This window comes from Heptranchias perlo, chromosome 25 (assembly GCF_035084215.1).
Source record: "Heptranchias perlo isolate sHepPer1 chromosome 25, sHepPer1.hap1, whole genome shotgun sequence".
Taxonomy (NCBI): domain Eukaryota; kingdom Metazoa; phylum Chordata; class Chondrichthyes; order Hexanchiformes; family Hexanchidae; genus Heptranchias; species Heptranchias perlo.
Window position 1 is genome coordinate 34837695 of NC_090349.1, and position 18581 is coordinate 34856275.

The 18581-nt window shown below is 41.0% G+C and overlaps 1 protein-coding gene across 2 annotated transcripts in view; it reads left to right on the forward strand.

Annotated features, from left to right (window-relative positions):
• The first annotated feature begins 4193 nt into the window (after positions 1-4193).
• naa25 (N-alpha-acetyltransferase 25, NatB auxiliary subunit) overlaps positions 4194-18581 on the forward strand; it is an 86442-nt gene continuing 72054 nt past the window's right edge. For both annotated transcript variants that reach the window (XM_068005968.1, XM_068005969.1), the window contains exons 1-5: positions 4194-4285; positions 13005-13090; positions 13403-13541; positions 15403-15521; positions 17081-17155. In XM_068005968.1, coding sequence (XP_067862069.1) covers positions 4228-4285; positions 13005-13090; positions 13403-13541; positions 15403-15521; positions 17081-17155 — 477 coding nt within the window. In that variant the 5' untranslated portion in view covers positions 4194-4227. The remainder of the gene's footprint in view (positions 4286-13004; positions 13091-13402; positions 13542-15402; positions 15522-17080; positions 17156-18581) is intronic.

Sequence of the window (18581 nt, forward strand, 5' to 3'; positions counted from 1 at the left end):
CACAGGTGAGATAATTAGTTAGCTTCAAACTGCAACTGGCGCTTTTTTTTGAAAATGTAACAAACATTAGTGTGAGGAAACAACAACAGTAACTTGCATTTATGCAGTACCTTTAACGTAGAAAAATGTCACAAGACGCTTCACAGAAGCATAATCAGATGAATGTCAATACCAAGCTGAAGGAGATATTAGAAGGGGTGATTAAAAGCTTGGCCAAAGAGGTGGGTTTTAACGAGAGTCTTAAAGGAGGCGAGGGAAGTGGAGAGGCACAGAGATTTAAGGAGGGAATTCCATTGCTTAGGGCATAGATAGCTGAAGGTACATGCCAATGGTAGGGGGCGTAGGGAATTCAGGATGTACAAGAGGCCAGAGTTGGAGGAACGCAGAGTTCTCAGCGTAGTAGGGCTGGAGAACATTACAGAGATAGGGAGGGAGAGGTGAGGCCAAGAAGGGATTTGAACACGAGGATGAGAATGTTAAATTGGAGACATTGGTTGACTGGGAGCTAATGTAGATTAGCGAACAGGAGTAATGGGTGAGTGGGACTTGATGCGGTTTAAGATACAGGCAGCTGAGGTTTATGGAGGGTGGAGGATGTGAGGCTGGCCAGGAAAGCATTGAAGTGGTCAAGTCTGGAGGTGAAAAAAATATGGATGAGGGAATTGCATTTTAGGATGAGAATTTGAAATTGGAGGCATTGGCGACCGGGAGCCAATGTAGGTCAGCGAACACAGGGGTAACAGATGAATGGGACTTGGTGTAGGATAGGATACTGGCAGCAGAGTTTTGGATGAACTAAAGTTTATGGATAGTGGAGAATGGGAGGCCAGCCAGGAGAGTATGGAGGTGACAAAGGCATGGATGAGAGATTTGGCAGCAGGGGTGGAGATGCACAATGTTACAGAGGTGGAAGTAGACTCTCTTTGTGATGGAGGATATGAAGTTGGAAACTCAGCTCGGGGTTAAATAGGATGGCGAGGTTGCAAACATTTTGGTTCAACCTGAGAAAGTGGCCAGTCAGGGGGATGGAATCAATAGTGAGGGTATGGAGTTTGTGGTGTGAGCCAAAGATAATGGCTTTGGTCTTCCCAATGTTTAACTGGAGGAAATTGCAGCTCAACCAGGACTGGACATCGGACAAGCAGTCTGACAACACAGATGCAGTGGAGAGTTTGAGAGATGGGGTGGAGAGGTAAAGCTGGGTGTCGTCACCGTACATGTGGAACTTGACCCCATGTCTTCAGATGATGTGGCCAAGGGACAGCATGTAGATAAGGAAGAGGAGGGAGCCAAGGATAGATCCTTGGGGAACTCCAAACCTAATGGAGGGAAGAGAAGCTATTGCTGGAGATGCTCTGACTACCGCTAGAAAGGGAAGAGTGAAACAAGGCGAGGGCAGTACCATTGAGCTGGACAATAGAGGAGATTGGCATGGTTGACTGTGTTAAAGGCTGCATAGAGGTCAGAAAGGATAAGGAGGCATAATGCACCATGGTCACAGTCACATGAAATGTGTGTGTATGTATATACACATTTCATGTCCACAAACTTCTTGGTCACGCTTTTACATTTTACATTCAACATTGTGTCATGTTTGGTTCAATGGTAGCACTCTCACCTCTCAGTCAGAAAATCCTGAGTTCAAGTCCCATTTCAGAACTTGCACACATAATGTAGACATTAAAACAAGGTCCCATCCACCCTCACAGGTGGATGTAAAAGATCTTGTGGTACTATTTAGAGAAGAGCAGGGAAATTCTTCATGTGTCCTGGCCAATATTTATCCCTCAACCAACACCACCGAAACAGATTACTTGATCACTTATCTCATTGCTGTTTGTAGCACTTTGATGTGGACAAACTAGCTGCCACGTTTCCCTAAATCTCTGTTTCTCTGTTTTTTTTTCCTGTTTGTTTTTTTTTTGTTGTTGAATGTATATTCGGGGGTTCTGTAGGTACCACCTCTCTGTCTGAACACGGTGATTGCCTTGGCAACGGGCAGTTGCAAAGAATGTCTGTAATCACCATGTATTGTTCTGTGATTTATAAATGCGTAGGCTTCGAGGAGTTCCTGACATTTACCTGAGGAAGGAGGAAGCCTCCGAAAGCTTGTAAATTTCAAATAAAATCTTTGGACTATAACTTGGTGTTGTAAAATTGTTTACAATTGTCAACCCCAGTCCATCACCGGCATTTCCACATCATCCATGGGGGAAACTAGAACGAGGGGGCATAATCTTAGAATAAGGGGCTGCTCTTTCAAAACTGAGATGAGGAGAAACTTCTTCACTCAGAGGGTGGTAGGTCTGTGGAATTTACTGCCCCAGGAAGCTGTGGAAGCTACATCATTAAATAAATTTAAAACAGAAATAGACAGTTTCCTAGAAGTAAAGGGAATTAGGGGTTACGGGGAGCGGGCAGGAAATTGGACATGATTTTAGATTTGAGGTTAGGACCAGATCAGCCATGATCTTATTGAATGGCGGAGCAGGCTCGAGGGGCCGATTGGCCTACTCCTGCTCCTATTTCTTATGTTCTATGTTCTTATCCCTAAATTACAACAGTGACTACACTTCAAAAGTACTTTGTTGGCTGTAAAGTGTTCTGGGATGTTCTATTTAAATGCAAGTTCTTTCTTTTTGAAAATGCCTGTATAATAAGTTATGATGAGAATTTCCTATGTAAACAGGTCCCGTGATGATGTACTTGCAGGCTGTGGTCACTAGGTGTTGTTGTAGCCCCACTGTATCCTCTGACATACTAACATTGGGAAGAGCAAATGACAATGACATGCTATCTTTGACCTCTCTGCGATGTTCAATACGGTTGATTATGTCATTCTCCTTTACTGCCTCTCCTCGATGTGCCACCTTCACAGGATTGCTCTTGCATGACTCCACTCCTCTTTGTCCTCTTCCAGCCAGTGCATCTCTAGCAATGGCTTCTGCTTCTGCCCCCACACAAATACCTCTGGTCTACCCCAAGGATCCATCCTTAGTTCGCTCCTTTTTCTCATTTAAACATTGTCCCTCAGTGACATCATCCATAGATACGGGATCAGTTTCTAAATGTAGGCTGACCAAAATTCTGCCTCTCCACTATTTCACTTGATTCCATGACTGCCTGTCTGACATTAAGTCAAGGATGAGCCAGAACCTCATCCATTTGAACATTGGAAAAACCAATAATGGATGGGAAAAGAACATCCGTTCCATCAAGCCTGTGCAGCTATGTTCACCATTGACTCATCCCCTAGTCAAGCAATGTCCTAAGAGAAGTTAAAAAGTATTTATATTTCTATGATTTAATTTTATGACTTATAATGGTAAAATCATGTGACTAGAGGCTGCAACACAATGAAATCCTGACTGAGGCATACTGCCCCTTTAATTGACAAGTTACAAAAATGGTAAACGCATAAACATGTCTTTTTCACTCCCACAGAAAACTCCATACTCTTACTACCAACTTCCAAAGCTCCACACGTTTGCCACTGACTCCACCCCAGTTTATCACTAATATCTAATCCAAAGGACAGCACCTGTGATAAAGCAGCACTCTCCCAGTATTGCACTAAAGTATCGTAGAACTACATAGAATGTACAGCACAGAAACAGACCATTCGGCCCAATGGGTCTATGTCTGTGTTTATGCTCCACACAAGCCTTCTCCCTCTCTATTTCATCTAAACCTATCAGCATATCCTTCTATTCCTTTCTCCCTCATGTGTTTATCTAGCTTCCCCTAAAATGCATCATCCCTGTTTATGTACTAAAGTGTTGATATCGGGCTTGAACATGGAACTTCCTGAGCCCGAAGTAAGGGTGCTACCAACTGAGCCAAGTTCAAGGTTCAGAATGGTCACTTGGGTGAGATACCAGAGGATTACCTGTAAAACCGTACCTGAAGAGGGGGTGAATGGCTTGCGATGAAGACTAAACAGGCCAAATTTGAAAATTAGAAGATAAAAATTGATGTAAAATAAACACAGCTCAATTTAATTCTGTTTGCAATATCTGTCGGCCGCGGTCAAAATAAGAGCTGAACATAATTTGGAAGGTTTAATGAAAGCAAAATCTGTCCTCAGCTTGGTTGGCAATGAGCATTACTGACTGGTGGGAACAGCACTGCGCATGCTTCAGGTTCGGCGGCTTGTCTGGCAATAGTCATGCGTAGTAACCGGAGGAGTTCGATCGAACTGCACATGTGCAGTAACAGAGACTCATCATGGCGGCTCGTAGCCATGTGCAGGATCCCAATGACAGGAGGCTGCGTCCGATATATGGTAACCGAATGATTCGTCGTCTCGCATCTGCAACACTCATCCATTCACACACTAATATCAGAACCCAAGCGTTTCAAACACCGGGCGGCGCTGCTTATTTCACACACCGACTCGCCTCATTGCTAGGCCGCGGATGTATCCTCGAGCTCGAGTTACACAACACTCGGGAGCCCAGTCCGGTACCGAATGCTACTCGTTACTAGCAGTCCAGGGTCAGCGTGAAATTCTCATTTTATTATCATTGTATTTTCTCGAATAGAAAGGTCTTTAGGAGAAGTTGTTTGGGTCTCTGGGCGGCGGTAGTTTTCCAGAGCGATTTTTTTTTGCCACTGGAACCTGTTGATTCCCCATCACGGTGGAGACGGGGAAGAGTGACTATGGCTGAGGTGTAGGTAAGGTTCTGGCTACACGTCTGCGTGGTTGACTTTTTTTTACAAACCTGTGTGAACTGGAGCTGTTGCTGGAATGAATGGAGTTTGATTGGAAGCTACATCCCGAAGCTAATCTGGCACCTGAAGATGTTCTTGGTCTTGGAATCAGGTTATCCGGCAGCTGGTGCTCAGCTTTTTCCGGTAATATCTAATTTAACTGGGGAGGTTGCAGCGGCTCATATTTGAATTAACGTGGAAGATTTGGTATTGATGCTTTGACGTGCTTTATTGTTGTCTAACTTGCACAATAATCGATTTTAAATGACATTTTAATTCTTAACATGACCTGATCTGAGCGTAAATGGGTCACTAGTTTACAAGGAATATTGTTCTGGACAGTATTCATTTGCTGTTAAGCATTTTATACAAATCAAATTGTTTTAAATACATGAACTAGATATGCTGTTAGAGTGGTAACCCAGTGATACTAGGGACTTCTAATTTTCACTGATCTAGCCAATGTGTTTATTCCATTTCTTTTTTCAGTTTAACAGAAGTGGTTTTATGATGATGAGACTTGTAAGAATGGATCTTCCAGTTATTACATTTGTTATTCTGACTTTCTCAATTTGTGGTAGGATGCAAATCATTTTAAAATAAAATGCAGGCTTAAAATAGTGCTGGATCACCAAGTTGGGACAAAATGTAGACTACGGTTATCCTCTGATGTTTCGAATGACAGTACTTGAGACTCTTTAAGGATTGAGTGCTGTGGTGATAGACAGCAAAGTTTTACTTGAAAAGTTTCTTCTGGTGATCTCAACTGTGTAGATTTTGCATGGGGGTGGGAAGTAAAGGAGGAAGAAAGATGAACTTGACTCCCCAAAAAAATTTATATTTCTGATTCTTTGGATTCTACTATTAATATTGTAATCTGTTATTAGATAATTTATAAAGAAGATCCTCTGCTGAAACTGTTTTGTTAGCATCAGTAATTTTTACATGGGAAACGTCACTGCTTAGAACAATGCTGTAAATTATGCTGCATTTAAAGTGCTGAGTAATACAAGAGGTTCTTGTTGCTGGTTAGCGGATCTAGGGCAAGCAGAAATGCCCTTGAGCAAATAACTGATTATAAAATGAACACTGATTTCCATAATTCATGTGAATCTTAAGTTTGAAGAGAAATGTAGATCTACCATAACAGGAGATGAAATGGGGGCTTTCACGGATTAATTGATCTATTTTATCCATGAATATATGTTGGTGCAAGTGGAAGCTATATACATCCCCTTGGCAGCAACTTGTGATAGTTAGTATTCATCAGTGTTGCATTCCATGTGGGTATGTAAGAATTGCTGCATATAAGCTTTTTTTCCTTCCTCCTTGCAAGTTTTGTTTTGTTGCTTCTGGTGTTTACCCCACATGTTGCATGTAGGGTGATAGTGGGCAGACAACCCGTTCCTATGCTTCTGCACCTCTTTCTTTGTAACTGGCCACAAGCAAGAGCGATTTGTTCTTTTCTGACGACTTCTTCCCTGTAGAGAAGTGCCCTGGCTCCTCTTTTCCCCAATGGCTGAGGTCAGAAACTTGCCATATTGAGAATCTTTGAGAATTTGAATTCAATTTTTTTTTAAAAATGGAAATAAAAAGCTGGTAACAGTAAAAGTAACTATGAAGCTGTCGGATTGTCAAAGAAACCCAACTGGTTCACTAATTTCCTTTCGGGAAGGAATGTGGCTTGTAAGCTCCATCAAAATTTAGGCAACTCCACCTTATTTTTCATATATTTCTTACTTGCTGATTTGTCTTATTGAATTTTGTGGGCCTGATGGTTTTGAAAGTGGTGTTCATAGTGCTGTTGTCTCGTTGATGGATAAATCCCAAATCAGAAAACTTAACCTGTTAGTATCTGTAGCTTGAGATATATGCAAACTAATGGGAAACTTAGGCTCCATGGTACCTAAGCAGCCTCTTACAACAGAAAGCTTGCACGTTTCTGCAATAGGCCATAAGCGAAACTGTTTAAATTTTATGACGCCATGGTAGTTTCTTGCAATGGACCAGTAACTTCTGTTAACTGCTGTTTTTGCTGTCTGGTATTTCTTTCATTGATGCGAACTTGAGAGAGGTGTTCGTATACAGCAAGTGACATGAAAAGTTGCAGTCAAGTTACCTTTGAATGGTAAGAGTGCAGTTTCAAAACCAGGATTTCCCGATACACTGAACTCCTGATATTTTCATGCTGTGTGCTGAGGAGGTTGCAGAACGGAGACAAAGCGTTTATCTATCAACCTTTTAGAGTATCCAAAATAACAATTTTAAAACAGATATTTTCTAGCTTGGACCCAGGAGAAAGACTAGAACAGCCATCAAACTAAATTTTCAGATTGTGTGAAATAAAGAAAGAAAGAACATGCATTTGTATAACACCTTTCATAACCTCAGAGCGCTTTACAACCAATTAAGTACTTTTTTTTGTTGTGTAGTCACTGTTGTAATGTAGGGAAATGCTGCAGCCAATTTGCACACAGCAAGGTCCCACAAAGAGCATAGAGACTTTACAGTGCAATTATGTACATTTTCTTTTTGCACATGAAACACCATCTGGCTATGTTTATTGAGCAGGCTTTTAAAAGTGACTTCTTTCCAATAGAGTGGGTTTGCAGAGCTCCAAGCGACACAAACACAACATAAATGTTTTCTGGTGGCTAAAGAATGAATTTGGAGCTAAAAGGAACCTGCACCTGGATAAGCAGCCACCCATACATAATATAGTTGCCATCATTGTTTAAAACAACCATTTGTGGTTGTGCTTACAGAATGAGGAAAATGTACAATCAAAGCAGTAGAACCTGTTCAGATTGAATTCTTTTGCCACAAAAAGTGTCTGTTGACAGTTTGATATTAACGGGAAAAATTTTAATCAAAAATTATCACTGAAAGTCTTTGGGCAAGTAGAATCATTAATACATTTAAATGTCAAAAAGCAGTCACTTGGACATCTGTCATGTTGCTTGTGTCTCTGGTCTCCTAATGCTCAAAACAAACACAAAATATTTAAGGAATGGGTGGAACTCTCTTTGGACAGAAATATTTTTCCTCCCTCCTCCTCACTAACCCTGCCCCCCCCGCACCCCGCACCCCGCACCCCAATGTTGCTGTTCTTTGAGCCTCACAGATTGTTTAACAAAACAGAGAGCAATGAGTTCAGTTCAGATTGCCTAATTGAAGAGATGTCACTTTCTCTGGATCTTCAGGTTGTAAGGATGAATTGAGAGTGGCTGAATACTTTGCCAAAAAATCTAACTGACTCATTCCCAGAAACAGTTCAGAACAAATCTTTCTGTAAAATATGATTGTCAGCTTTAGGCAGTCTATGCCTTGTGCATGCACACATAAATGGTTTATGACTAGATTTTCTGGTTTCCAATGATCTGAGGCTTATTGTACTGTTCTTTTTAGGAGGGTAGCAGTCTTGTTTCAATATGTGAGAATCACAAAAGACTTTTTGAGGTGGTGGCATGGTTCATTTCCTTTTGATTTGTGAATGAAATGTGCTAAAGTTGTAAAGCCTTATATAAAAATGCTATATTGTTACCAAATTTCCGGAGGGTTTTTTTAAGAGAGATTTTGCAGTTGTTTGCACCCTTGCTGTGGTGTTATGTAATGATATGTGATTTAAGAGGGTGAGCGGTTGACTTGGTTGTAGCCCTTCAGCCAATACTGCTCTGTAACTAGTCGATGGAAGAGATCTAGGAGGTGCACAGTTTTGCATCGCTACTCTCAATTTTAAAAGTGCCATGTTAATGTAAGCACAACTGATGGAATACTGTTTGCAAAGGGCAAAAATTTGGCAGATGGAATATAATGTGGGAAAATGTGAAGTCATCCACTTTGGGAGGAAAAATAAAAAAGCAAAATATTATTTGAATGGAGAAATACTATAAAATGTTGCGGTACAGAGGGATCTGGGTGTCCTCGTACATGAAACACAAAGTCAACATACAGGTGTAGCAGGTAATCCGGAAGGCAAACAGAATGTTGGCCTTTATTTCTAGGGGGATGGAGTATAAAAGCAGGGATGTCATGCTACAACTGTACAGGGTGCTGGTGAGACCACACCTGGAGTACTGCGTACAGTTCTGGTGCCCTTATTTAAGGAAGGACATACTTGCATTGGAGGCAGTTCAGAGAAGGTTCATTAGGTTGATTCCGGGGCATGGAAGGGTTGTCTTATGAGGAAAGATTGAACAGTTTGGGTCAATACTCATTGGAGTTTAGAAGAATGAGAGGAGATCTTATTGAAACATACAAGATTCTGAGGGGACTCGATAGGGTAGATGCTGAGAGGATGTTACCCCTCATGGGGGAATCTAAAACTAGGGGGCATAGTCTCAGAATAAGGGGTCGCCCATTTAAGACGGAAATGAGGAGGAATTTCTTCTCCCAGAGGATCGTGAATCTTTGGAATTCTTTACCCCAAAAAGCTGTGGAGGCCAAGTCATTGAATACATTCAAGGCTGAGTTAGACAAATTTTTGATCAGCAAGGGAGTCAAAGGATATGGGGAAAGGGCAGGAAAGTGGAGTTGAGGTAAAAAAAAATCAGATCAGCCATGATCTCATTAAATGGCGGAGCAGGCTCGAGGGGCCGAATGGCCTACTCCTGATCCTATCTCTTATGGTCTTTCTTCTGCTGAATTTTCTGCAATGTTGAGACAAATGCTGCAGAATTGCATCTTCAACTTCTCGGACAGGCATTTCACAGTCCATAATGACAGAAGACAATGTTGGAACATAGTTACATTATCTTGTAGCACATAGCTACTCCGTAGCAAAGGTTTTTAGCAATAGTATGGACTTCTTTGTGCGTAATGAAAATGTTATAGTTCTTACCTTGCAAAGAAAAAGGTTAAATTATTAAGCTTGTCAAATATGTCTGCCAATTAACCCAGTAGAACCTAGAAGCGCTGGTCAAGGAAGTGATGGTGCAGTGATGATTCAGATTCGATCAAAATCCTCCGAGTTTGCAGATTCTTGCCAAAACTTTACCATGAGACAGCCATCGAACTTCTGTTTGAAGCAGAAGTTGCTGGTGCAACGATCCCATCTCTTCATATAACACTAAGAAGATGAGTTTGTGCTTCAGCTTTTATGAGGTTCACAACTTTCTCAGCAGCAGTCAGTATATCTGACTGCACTTTTGGCATCGCCTTTGTGGCTAGCCCCTCCCTGTGTGTACAACAGTAGCGCATGCACAGTGTAGTGGAATGAGTCCATTTTGCGCCCAGTCATGGCTTTTTCCACATCCGTGCAAATCCTGACAAAGCGATTCCACTCGATGTTTTTATGTCATGTTCATGTACCGGTCTAAAATTTTGAAGAATTCCTCTGCAGTAGTTCTTGTTGGGACAGAATGGCAAAATAAAATGCCCTCTTTGATCTCAGATGAGCTGATATATCAAATTAAACCCATAATTGGTGCAGTCAGTACTCTCGTCAATTTTTAGTGTGAAAAGGGCTTTGCCTCATTGCTTCAATTAACTGCTCCTCAACATCTCCTACCATATCAGCAATTCTATGGCTAACCGTGTTATCAGATAGTGGGATGAGACTTAACTGGTTAGCAGCTTTCCTTCTACATACTGTTGGTGACATTTAATCACTGCTGGCAGTACAAGATTTTGACCAGCTGCATGGGATTTTCCACTTCTTGCTATTTAGACAAAACCCATGTGACACAAGAAATCCTGATCCAGGGGTTGGGCCCTTCTGCTACCTGCCCCACCTCAACCCAGTAGTTTGGGGGGGCCTGTCTTGGGATGCTTCCAGGCTATCCTGGGAATTCCACAGAAGCAGCTTTGATAGGGCCTACATCTAATAAGAGCAGTATAGATCTCATTTTTGGGCCTACTACTTGCCCCAAGAGTGAGCAGTCAAAGAGTAATTGATCCAGGGAGAAATTTTAAAAATTCTTACCTTTTCCTTCCATCCCTTCCAAGCCTCTCGCACCTCGCTTGGAGTGACAGGATGCCTCTCTCAGTTCCGTTGCCTCGGCACACCTCCCAATCTGGGAACCTCTGCTCTAGGTTGTTGAGGCCAGTTTTTGTGTTCTAATTATGGTCCCTGCCAAGAATAACTAACAGCACAGCCTGCAGATCAAGCCTACGACTGCCTTGGTTTGTGTGGCTCTGTTCCACACCTGGTGGTTCATTTGTCATAAATGCAAGTTGTTGACCATGGAATCATTGGAGGAGTTCCTAAGAGTATTTCTTTAAGAATAAAATTTGACAAGGTTAATATTGCTTTTGTTTTCAGTGCCAACACAGCACTGAAAGTAGCAAACACTGTGACCCTACTTGGCATTATCCATGAGAAGTGATGTCAGGCACACACATACATGCACTGTGATGTTATATGGCATTCGTAGTGACTTCAGGGCTCAAGCTTAAAAAGTTGATCCATATTAAGAGTGTCTGGACTTTTGGAAGGCCATAGAAGTCACTCAACAACATAGTGTTTGTCAAGTATTTCATCTGTATTTTATTTAAAATGCGTTGTAGAGGTTTGGGGTGGCTGGTTTTTCAGAAAATCCAGTTTGCAGTGGATTGCCATTTATGTGAACAGTTTGGGAGAACATACCTGTTTGGATAGTGAATAATTCAGGTAACTATGAATTTCAACATACTGTGTTAATTCAGTATGAAAACTGATGTACAGTGTGATTAAATAGTATACGTAGGACATGCTGGGAGGACGGGACTGAAATTTTGTTAGCTTTTTAATTTAAAAATAACATGAGCCATTTAGGTCAGGACCCATTCTCTGCCTATACTAAAATTTTGGAGACGTTTATTGGAATATTTTGTGATTCCCTCCCCTTACCCCTTTTTAAAAATCTCTTATGGTGTTTTTTTCTGACTGCCTCATTCAGGAGCTCATGGTGTAAAGAATCATTGATGTTAACTCAATTTTACTTTCCAAAAGATTGATATCTGTTGTGAAAGGGAATGGAGGGCTATAGAGATAATAATAGTACTACTTGATATATTTCAGGGGAGGTAGAGGAAGGAACTTGATTTTCCTTAAAGTGGTGTTTAAGGTGGTGGTGCAGGGGGAGGAAGGAGGTCCATGCATGTTTTCTTGATGGAGCAGGCTTAATGAGCTGAATAGCCCATTCTCCCTCCTTCGTTCTGTGATCTTTGACACACTAAACCACAATTTCTCTGGACTTCCTTAGCAGTGTAAAGTTGGATATGCCTGACTAGTGGATTATAGCAGTATGCTGTTTTCTGTCTTGTGAGAGCACTAATTTCTTCTGTTTATTTGGGCGTATGGTGGTAGAAATCTAAGTGGATCAGTACATGACACAAATTTCCTGATTGTTTACGGCACCTAACCATATCGGGGGGTTGTGGGGGGAGGTGGAGTGGTCAGAATTATGGACGGAGATAGTGCTTGTTGGATCTCTACCCATTTTGTGTAGCACAGCAACTTGATCGGTTAGCAAGCACCCACGGACAACAGGTAACAGCTTCTTTTAAACATTACAAACTGAAATGTTGCGTGCTCAAGAAGAATCCAAGCTGTGAAGTTGTGGGGTGTGGGGGGCTTCTCTCAGTCAGGTTTGCTCCTTCCTGTTATGTGCTGCCTTTTCTTGCAAACCGAAACAAAGGTAGATGTTACAATCATCAAGACGACAAATAGTCATGCCCAAGTAGCGACAAGAGCCTTTAACTGGTGTATTACATGTGCACACATCAGGAGTTTCATTGAGATGGACGGATTCGTTCTGGCTGAATCCTTCTAAGGATATGACTGAAGGAATGGTTACACGTAAACATTGCTGGTATAGAATGTGTCCTGCTGTATAATGACTACACACAGTAATTCTTCAAAGAACTATAAGATAGTATGAGGGTAAGGAAACACATGTGCTATGCATTCTTTTTATATGATTAATATAAGGCCATGATAGGTAGTCCTGCCTTAGATGAAGTCTGTCGACTTCTTACACACTTGGTGCCAGATCCTCTGAGAGTTGTACTCAACATTCAAGTGAAGCTTGTCCTTTCAAGAGCACCACGTGGATGGTGCCTTGCGGTGCCAACAAACTCTCCCGTGTTGCACTTTTTTCAATAGCACTTCAGTTACACTCAGAAAACCTTGGTGCTCTGGGTCCTGCATGAATTTTCCATGCCATTATTTTCCAGTAGAAATTTTAGACTTTTAAAAATATTATGGCTATGGTATTAAAGCATCCTTGTTTGACTTTTCATCCCTCTACCCCCCCCCCCCCCCCTCATAAAGTGGGACAAAAAATTGACATCATGTATCTGTTGCACAGATTATCTGGATAATGGCAATAACAAAATGGCTATACAGCAAGCTGACAAACTGCTGAAGAAACACAAGGACCTTCACTGTGCAAAGGTAAGTGAGCATAGCAATAGATTTCCAAAGTGCAGTGTAATAAGTAACTCATTCCACAGTTGTATAGTTTGGGGTAGATACTTAAGAGGAGTCTATGTGGAGCAGTTTGAGCTAGAAAAGCAAACTTTTTCAGATGTTTATTGCTCATATTGTGTTAGAAGCACATTCGCACAACATTAAGCCATGTCTCAAGTATATTTTTTTCCTCCCTCTAGCATGTTGGTAACAATGTGCTAAATAAGCCTAGTGACCACAGTGATTGTTTATGAATGTAGAATTTTCAGGATTTCCTTTTGTGATCTGGCCTATCAGGTTCTGAAGGCAATTGGCCTGCAGCGGACAGGAAAGCAAGATGAAGCATTCGCTCTGGCACAGGAAGTAGCTGCACTTGAACCTACGGATGACAACTCTTTACAGGCGCTCACCATCCTTTATCGTGAGATGCACAGACGTAAGTTCTCTTAGAGAAGGATGGGAGTAGTGAGGAGCAAAAGGGAGCTACTTGTACAGGAGTCCAGCTCAAAGAGAAGAGTCTTATTGAGCAATCATTATGAATTTTAAGTATCTACCCGAGAATGTGTCCTGTAGATACTGATCTGTTCTAGTGGTGTCCACTAAGCAGTTCTCTGTGCAGTTTGTCTGCTTCCTAGCATTAGTGTGATATGTGCAGAGCCTTTTGGCTTAGACCAAGGTGTAAGTAAAGACTGAGGAAGCAGCTTTTCTTGGAGCACATCCCATTGACTGAATATCTGCTGTACTCATCAAGTGGCTGGCCAGTGAGACTGTACAGTGGATACCTTTTAATATGTAATTATTTTTACATAGATTTTTGAAAAGCTGAAAGATATGTGCAGTATGTTTTAGGGATAAGTACCAAACACTCGCAATGCTCACTCTTGGAGTTGTCTTCTCCTTTAAGGCTACTGTATCCCCATAGTAGTCATTTTGGTGTTCTCTATACAACATTTTAACTCAAAGATCTGAATATTTCATTTGGATTCTTCTCTATCCACTGTTGTAACAATTTTTAAAATAAAATCTTAAATGCGGCAGATTGTCTTCAATGTTTCCATTTTTTTAAAATTGGGAAACTGTACTACCTAAACCAGATAGAAAAGGCCCAAGAAAGGCGTGAGTGTCATACAGTGTGATAAGTTTACATCGACAGTTTCCGTTATAAATGTGGAAAATGTTGACAGGAACTATATGCAGACATAAGATTTTTTAATATTTAGATATAAAAAACTTTCAGTTCTTGCAGTTTCTCATCTTTGGTGACTTCCAACCACACTGATGGTCTTGAGGACTGCACTAGCTAAGTTTTGTTAAAGCATGGACTTTGCACCTTATTGTGTTACAGCGATGCTTTAGGAATAGATTCCACCTGGTGGAGAAGGATGCCTGCCCACTTCCCATAAGTCTGCATATTCAGTCTATTTTTAAAACATTTCTGAGCAGTCACTCCTGTCCCCTGCCTCAGTCGAAGGAATTCTGTAAGACTGAGCACCTCAAACTGCTACATTACATTATGATTTACATTATGATTTCTCTATAATGTTTTTCCTAATTCTGTTAACCATTTTTTTAAAGTATTAAATATTTATCTGCCCATACCTTTAAATTATTGTTAGCAAATGGTGTGTAGACAATGAACGGGCAGGTGATGTACTTGCAGGCTAGTGTCAGTGCCATTGTAGGAGCACCTGCTGCAGGAATATGCAGCAATGACTCTATCTCTTGATTTTTCCCTGTGAGAAAGTACATGGTCTCTGCTGGAGCTAACTTTCCTAAATGCTTCCCCCCCACCCCCCCCAACCCCAACCCCATTTCCTCCCCAAAGCTACTGACCCTCACAGGGTTAAGATTCAATGAGTGCAAACTGCTCTCTAGTACTTTGTGCAAGTGTATTCTTCATGTGTGAGGCCAGGCAGTGCCATTGAGGGTATCACAGACAAATCTGATCCTTTTCTCTCCTAGCATCAACACGTATGCTTTCCAATTCTGGCCCTGAATAGAGACCAGGAGTAGAAATCCTGGACAACTTTCCCCTCCCTAGCCCTGAGGTACTAAGGCCAGTTGTGGGCCCTTGGAGTAACCTTGGCTGAGATCAGGTAACTCGGCACTCACCTAAGGATTGAACTCCATGGTTTGTATGCCTCAGCTACTTCGGTCTAAAACTACTAAATTATCTCTGGAACCCAGAGTTTCTTTTTAAAAATGTTTATTTTATCTTTTTTGTGTGAAGTAGTGATATGTTGAATACACTGCCGTTTATCCCCCATTCTGTAAGAGTTAATGTTTCTCCTTTTCAGCTGAGCTGGTCACTAAGCTGTACGAAGCTGCTGTGCGAAAAGTCCCGAGCAGCGAGGAATACCACTCGCACCTATTCATGGCTTACGCCAGGGTTGGAGAATATAAGAAAATGCAACAGGTACTGTTTGTGCAGTATAGAATGAGTCTTTCCTGTTCTGAGCAAAATATAGCTTTGTAAAGACTTTGACTGATTTATACATAACCAGACAGCATGCTGTACCATGTTTCTAAACTATAGCAGAAGCTGCGGTGTCTATTGACCTTTCTTTTCCTTTCCCTCCCTCACCCTCTGAAGTTTTCTTGCCAAATCAAATCAAGTTAAATAAGTCTGAAATAGAAAGATAGGTTAATGCCAGTTCAAAGAGAAGGTTCCACTCAAAGCATTAACCCGTCTCTTTCAGATGCTGACTGACCCTGCAGTGCACTTGCAATGCTTTCTGTCTTTACATCAGATTTCTAGTATTGACATTTTTATTCTAAGTGTATCTTTAGTTTCACTGAACTGGTGAGATATAGAATTATAAAATATGTTGGGTGGATCCATATGGGCTTGACTAAGGACCACGGGCTGTTGTGTATCTCCTCAACCTGCTCACCAGGTTAACTGATGAGTACAACCAATTTTGTTGTATTTGAAGTAAAATGGAATTTGAGTCAAGTTATCATTATTATCCTATATTAACTGCTGTTGCTGTTTTGTCCTTTTCCATCACAGTACCAGCACTGTTATTTTTCCTCTAAACTGGCAGGGATAATCAGCAAAACACTTTACTTGGTGTGTTATCTTGAAAGTTTCAATTACTCCTTTCCTGAAGATGTTTGCTACAGTTAAACATGCTACCTTAGGATAACTCCACCCTGTCCTATGTAATGATGTATGTACAGGTGAAGTGGGTATAGTTTAAATGGGATGAGAAAGCAAGAAATAATCATTGATACGCCTAATCAATACAGTTGATTTATTTTCTGTTCTATTTGTTTGAGGATATCAACCTCTTTTTTTCTTTTATCCTTCCTGACCCCCTCCCCATTTACTTTTCCTCCACTTCCCCCACCTCCCAGGCCATGCAGTGACTTCAGCCAAGGTGGCGGGCATCCAACATTGCCAATTCTGTTTTTAAATCATTTGCTGGGAGATGCATGTGACCACATATACGATAATTGCCCCACCTATTTATTTTTTCCGCCATTCGATAACTCCTGTGAAATGTGAATCCAACCTCTGTGCCATTATGTCATCCAGCACAGCTGATTCCAGATAAACACGTTGTTTGTTTTCTAATAAATGTTGAGCACTTTGCCTCCCATATCATGATTGTAATGTCGTTCTCTGCATTCGGTGTACTAAAAGCTCATAACTTAAATTATTGGGGAATTATTTATTTGCTATAGGCATCTTAAATTTTGTGGTACGGTTTTGTAGGTTTGAATCTTGTCATCACCCAATTTCCAGCAAGGATCACTGGATAGCATTAATCCTAGTTAATTTTTTTCTACTGGACTCCTTGTCCATCATTGCTGAGGGTGTAACAGCCCTGTTGCTAACTCAGCACGAATCAAGAATTGGACTTGAGATCTACCTCATCCTGGGGAGTATATTCACTGAGATTTATTGTAATATATTGAAATTTGAAGTGTTCTGTTCAAGATGGTGTGAAATTTTCTGCTTTCTTTTAGGCTGGGATGGCACTTTACAAGATTGTTCCGAAGAATCCGTATTACTTCTGGTCTGTGATGAGTCTGGTCATGCAGGTGGGTGCAGCTGCTAAGATGGAGATGTTAAGAGTATGGTAACCAGTAGTGGAAAAAATCAGTACAGAGGAAGGATAAGGCATTGCAGATACCTTCAGAAGGTTGGGTAGAAAAGTAATTTTTTGTTTAGTTAAATTAATTGAATCCCAGTTACAAAGCTCCTATACAGAATTGGTGTATGCTGAAGAAATACTACTTGAGCAAGTCTGCTTAAAATTTCTCTTGTATGATGGGACAGCTTACAGACTGATTGCATGCTTTTTTTTATATGAAGGTAACCCACAATCAGCCAAAAAGCAGTCACTTTAGATGAGACATTCATTTAGTTAAAAGCACCAAAATATCTAAATAGAGATTGGTAATAGGATTATTTAAGCAATACCCAGCTCTCCAAGTATTTCCTCCCTACATCAAGGTTCCAATTTAAACTGACACCTGGCTAATGCAGCTGGAAAACATCATGCCCACATTGTGGCTACATTTGCCCATTTGTTGGGTGTACTTTAAATTTAGGGTGGTGTTCAATCTGTAGTGTAACAAAGGTCTACAAGTTGAATATCACAACTACCAGATTGGTAGCTGCAGTATAACTGCAGCCTTTAAAACATCAGTGATCAGTAAAGTACCATTGAACCATTCCTTTTGAGCACTAAGATCAGTTTGGAAACGAGAATGTTAGAAGAAGTGCAAATATTAGCAGAGGTAGGCGGAATGTCCATTTTTGTAACTTTCCTCCTGCGTTTTCTCTTATCAGTGTTGTTATTTAGCACTGGTATAATTGCAGAGGTAGGAATATGGTAGGGGCGGGGGGGGGGAGCATCCTGCTTTGGAATGTTCCAAGACCAATACTTCACTCAGTGAATTCTGTCTGCCCGAGATCTTCATGTAATAATTTTAGGTGTGCAAACCAGGACAACTTTTTGTGGATTTTTTAAATCTAAAGTTGCAATCTAATCATTCTCAAATACTGCACAGTAGTTTTTAATTAGCCAGGGTCCCACTGTTTGTTTTATATATCTCTAGCTAACTAAAAATTGATGGTTGTCACTTCTGGTGTAAGTATTCTGTGGTGGCATCCAAAACAAGTCTGTTGACATCTGGTAGAACTGTTTCTGTTCACATTTGTTCTGACGCTGAAAATGTGAGAGGTGGAGACGATTATGTGAGTCAAAGCACAGAGAAGTTCTGCAGGTCTACATTCTAGTTAAGTATTTTGTTTGTTTCTCCCTCCCCATGCTCTCAAATTTTGGCTGTATTCTTATGTTGAGACTACTTTAGTAATTTGTGACTGATGTGCATACAGTGGATTATTGTATGGCCAGGGGAGGGGTGGGGGGGGAATTTTACCTAAATTGCTGATGGGGTACCATTTTTTTGCTTCGTTTAATTTTTTTCTGGATTAAGAGTAAATTAGATTATTTGAAGT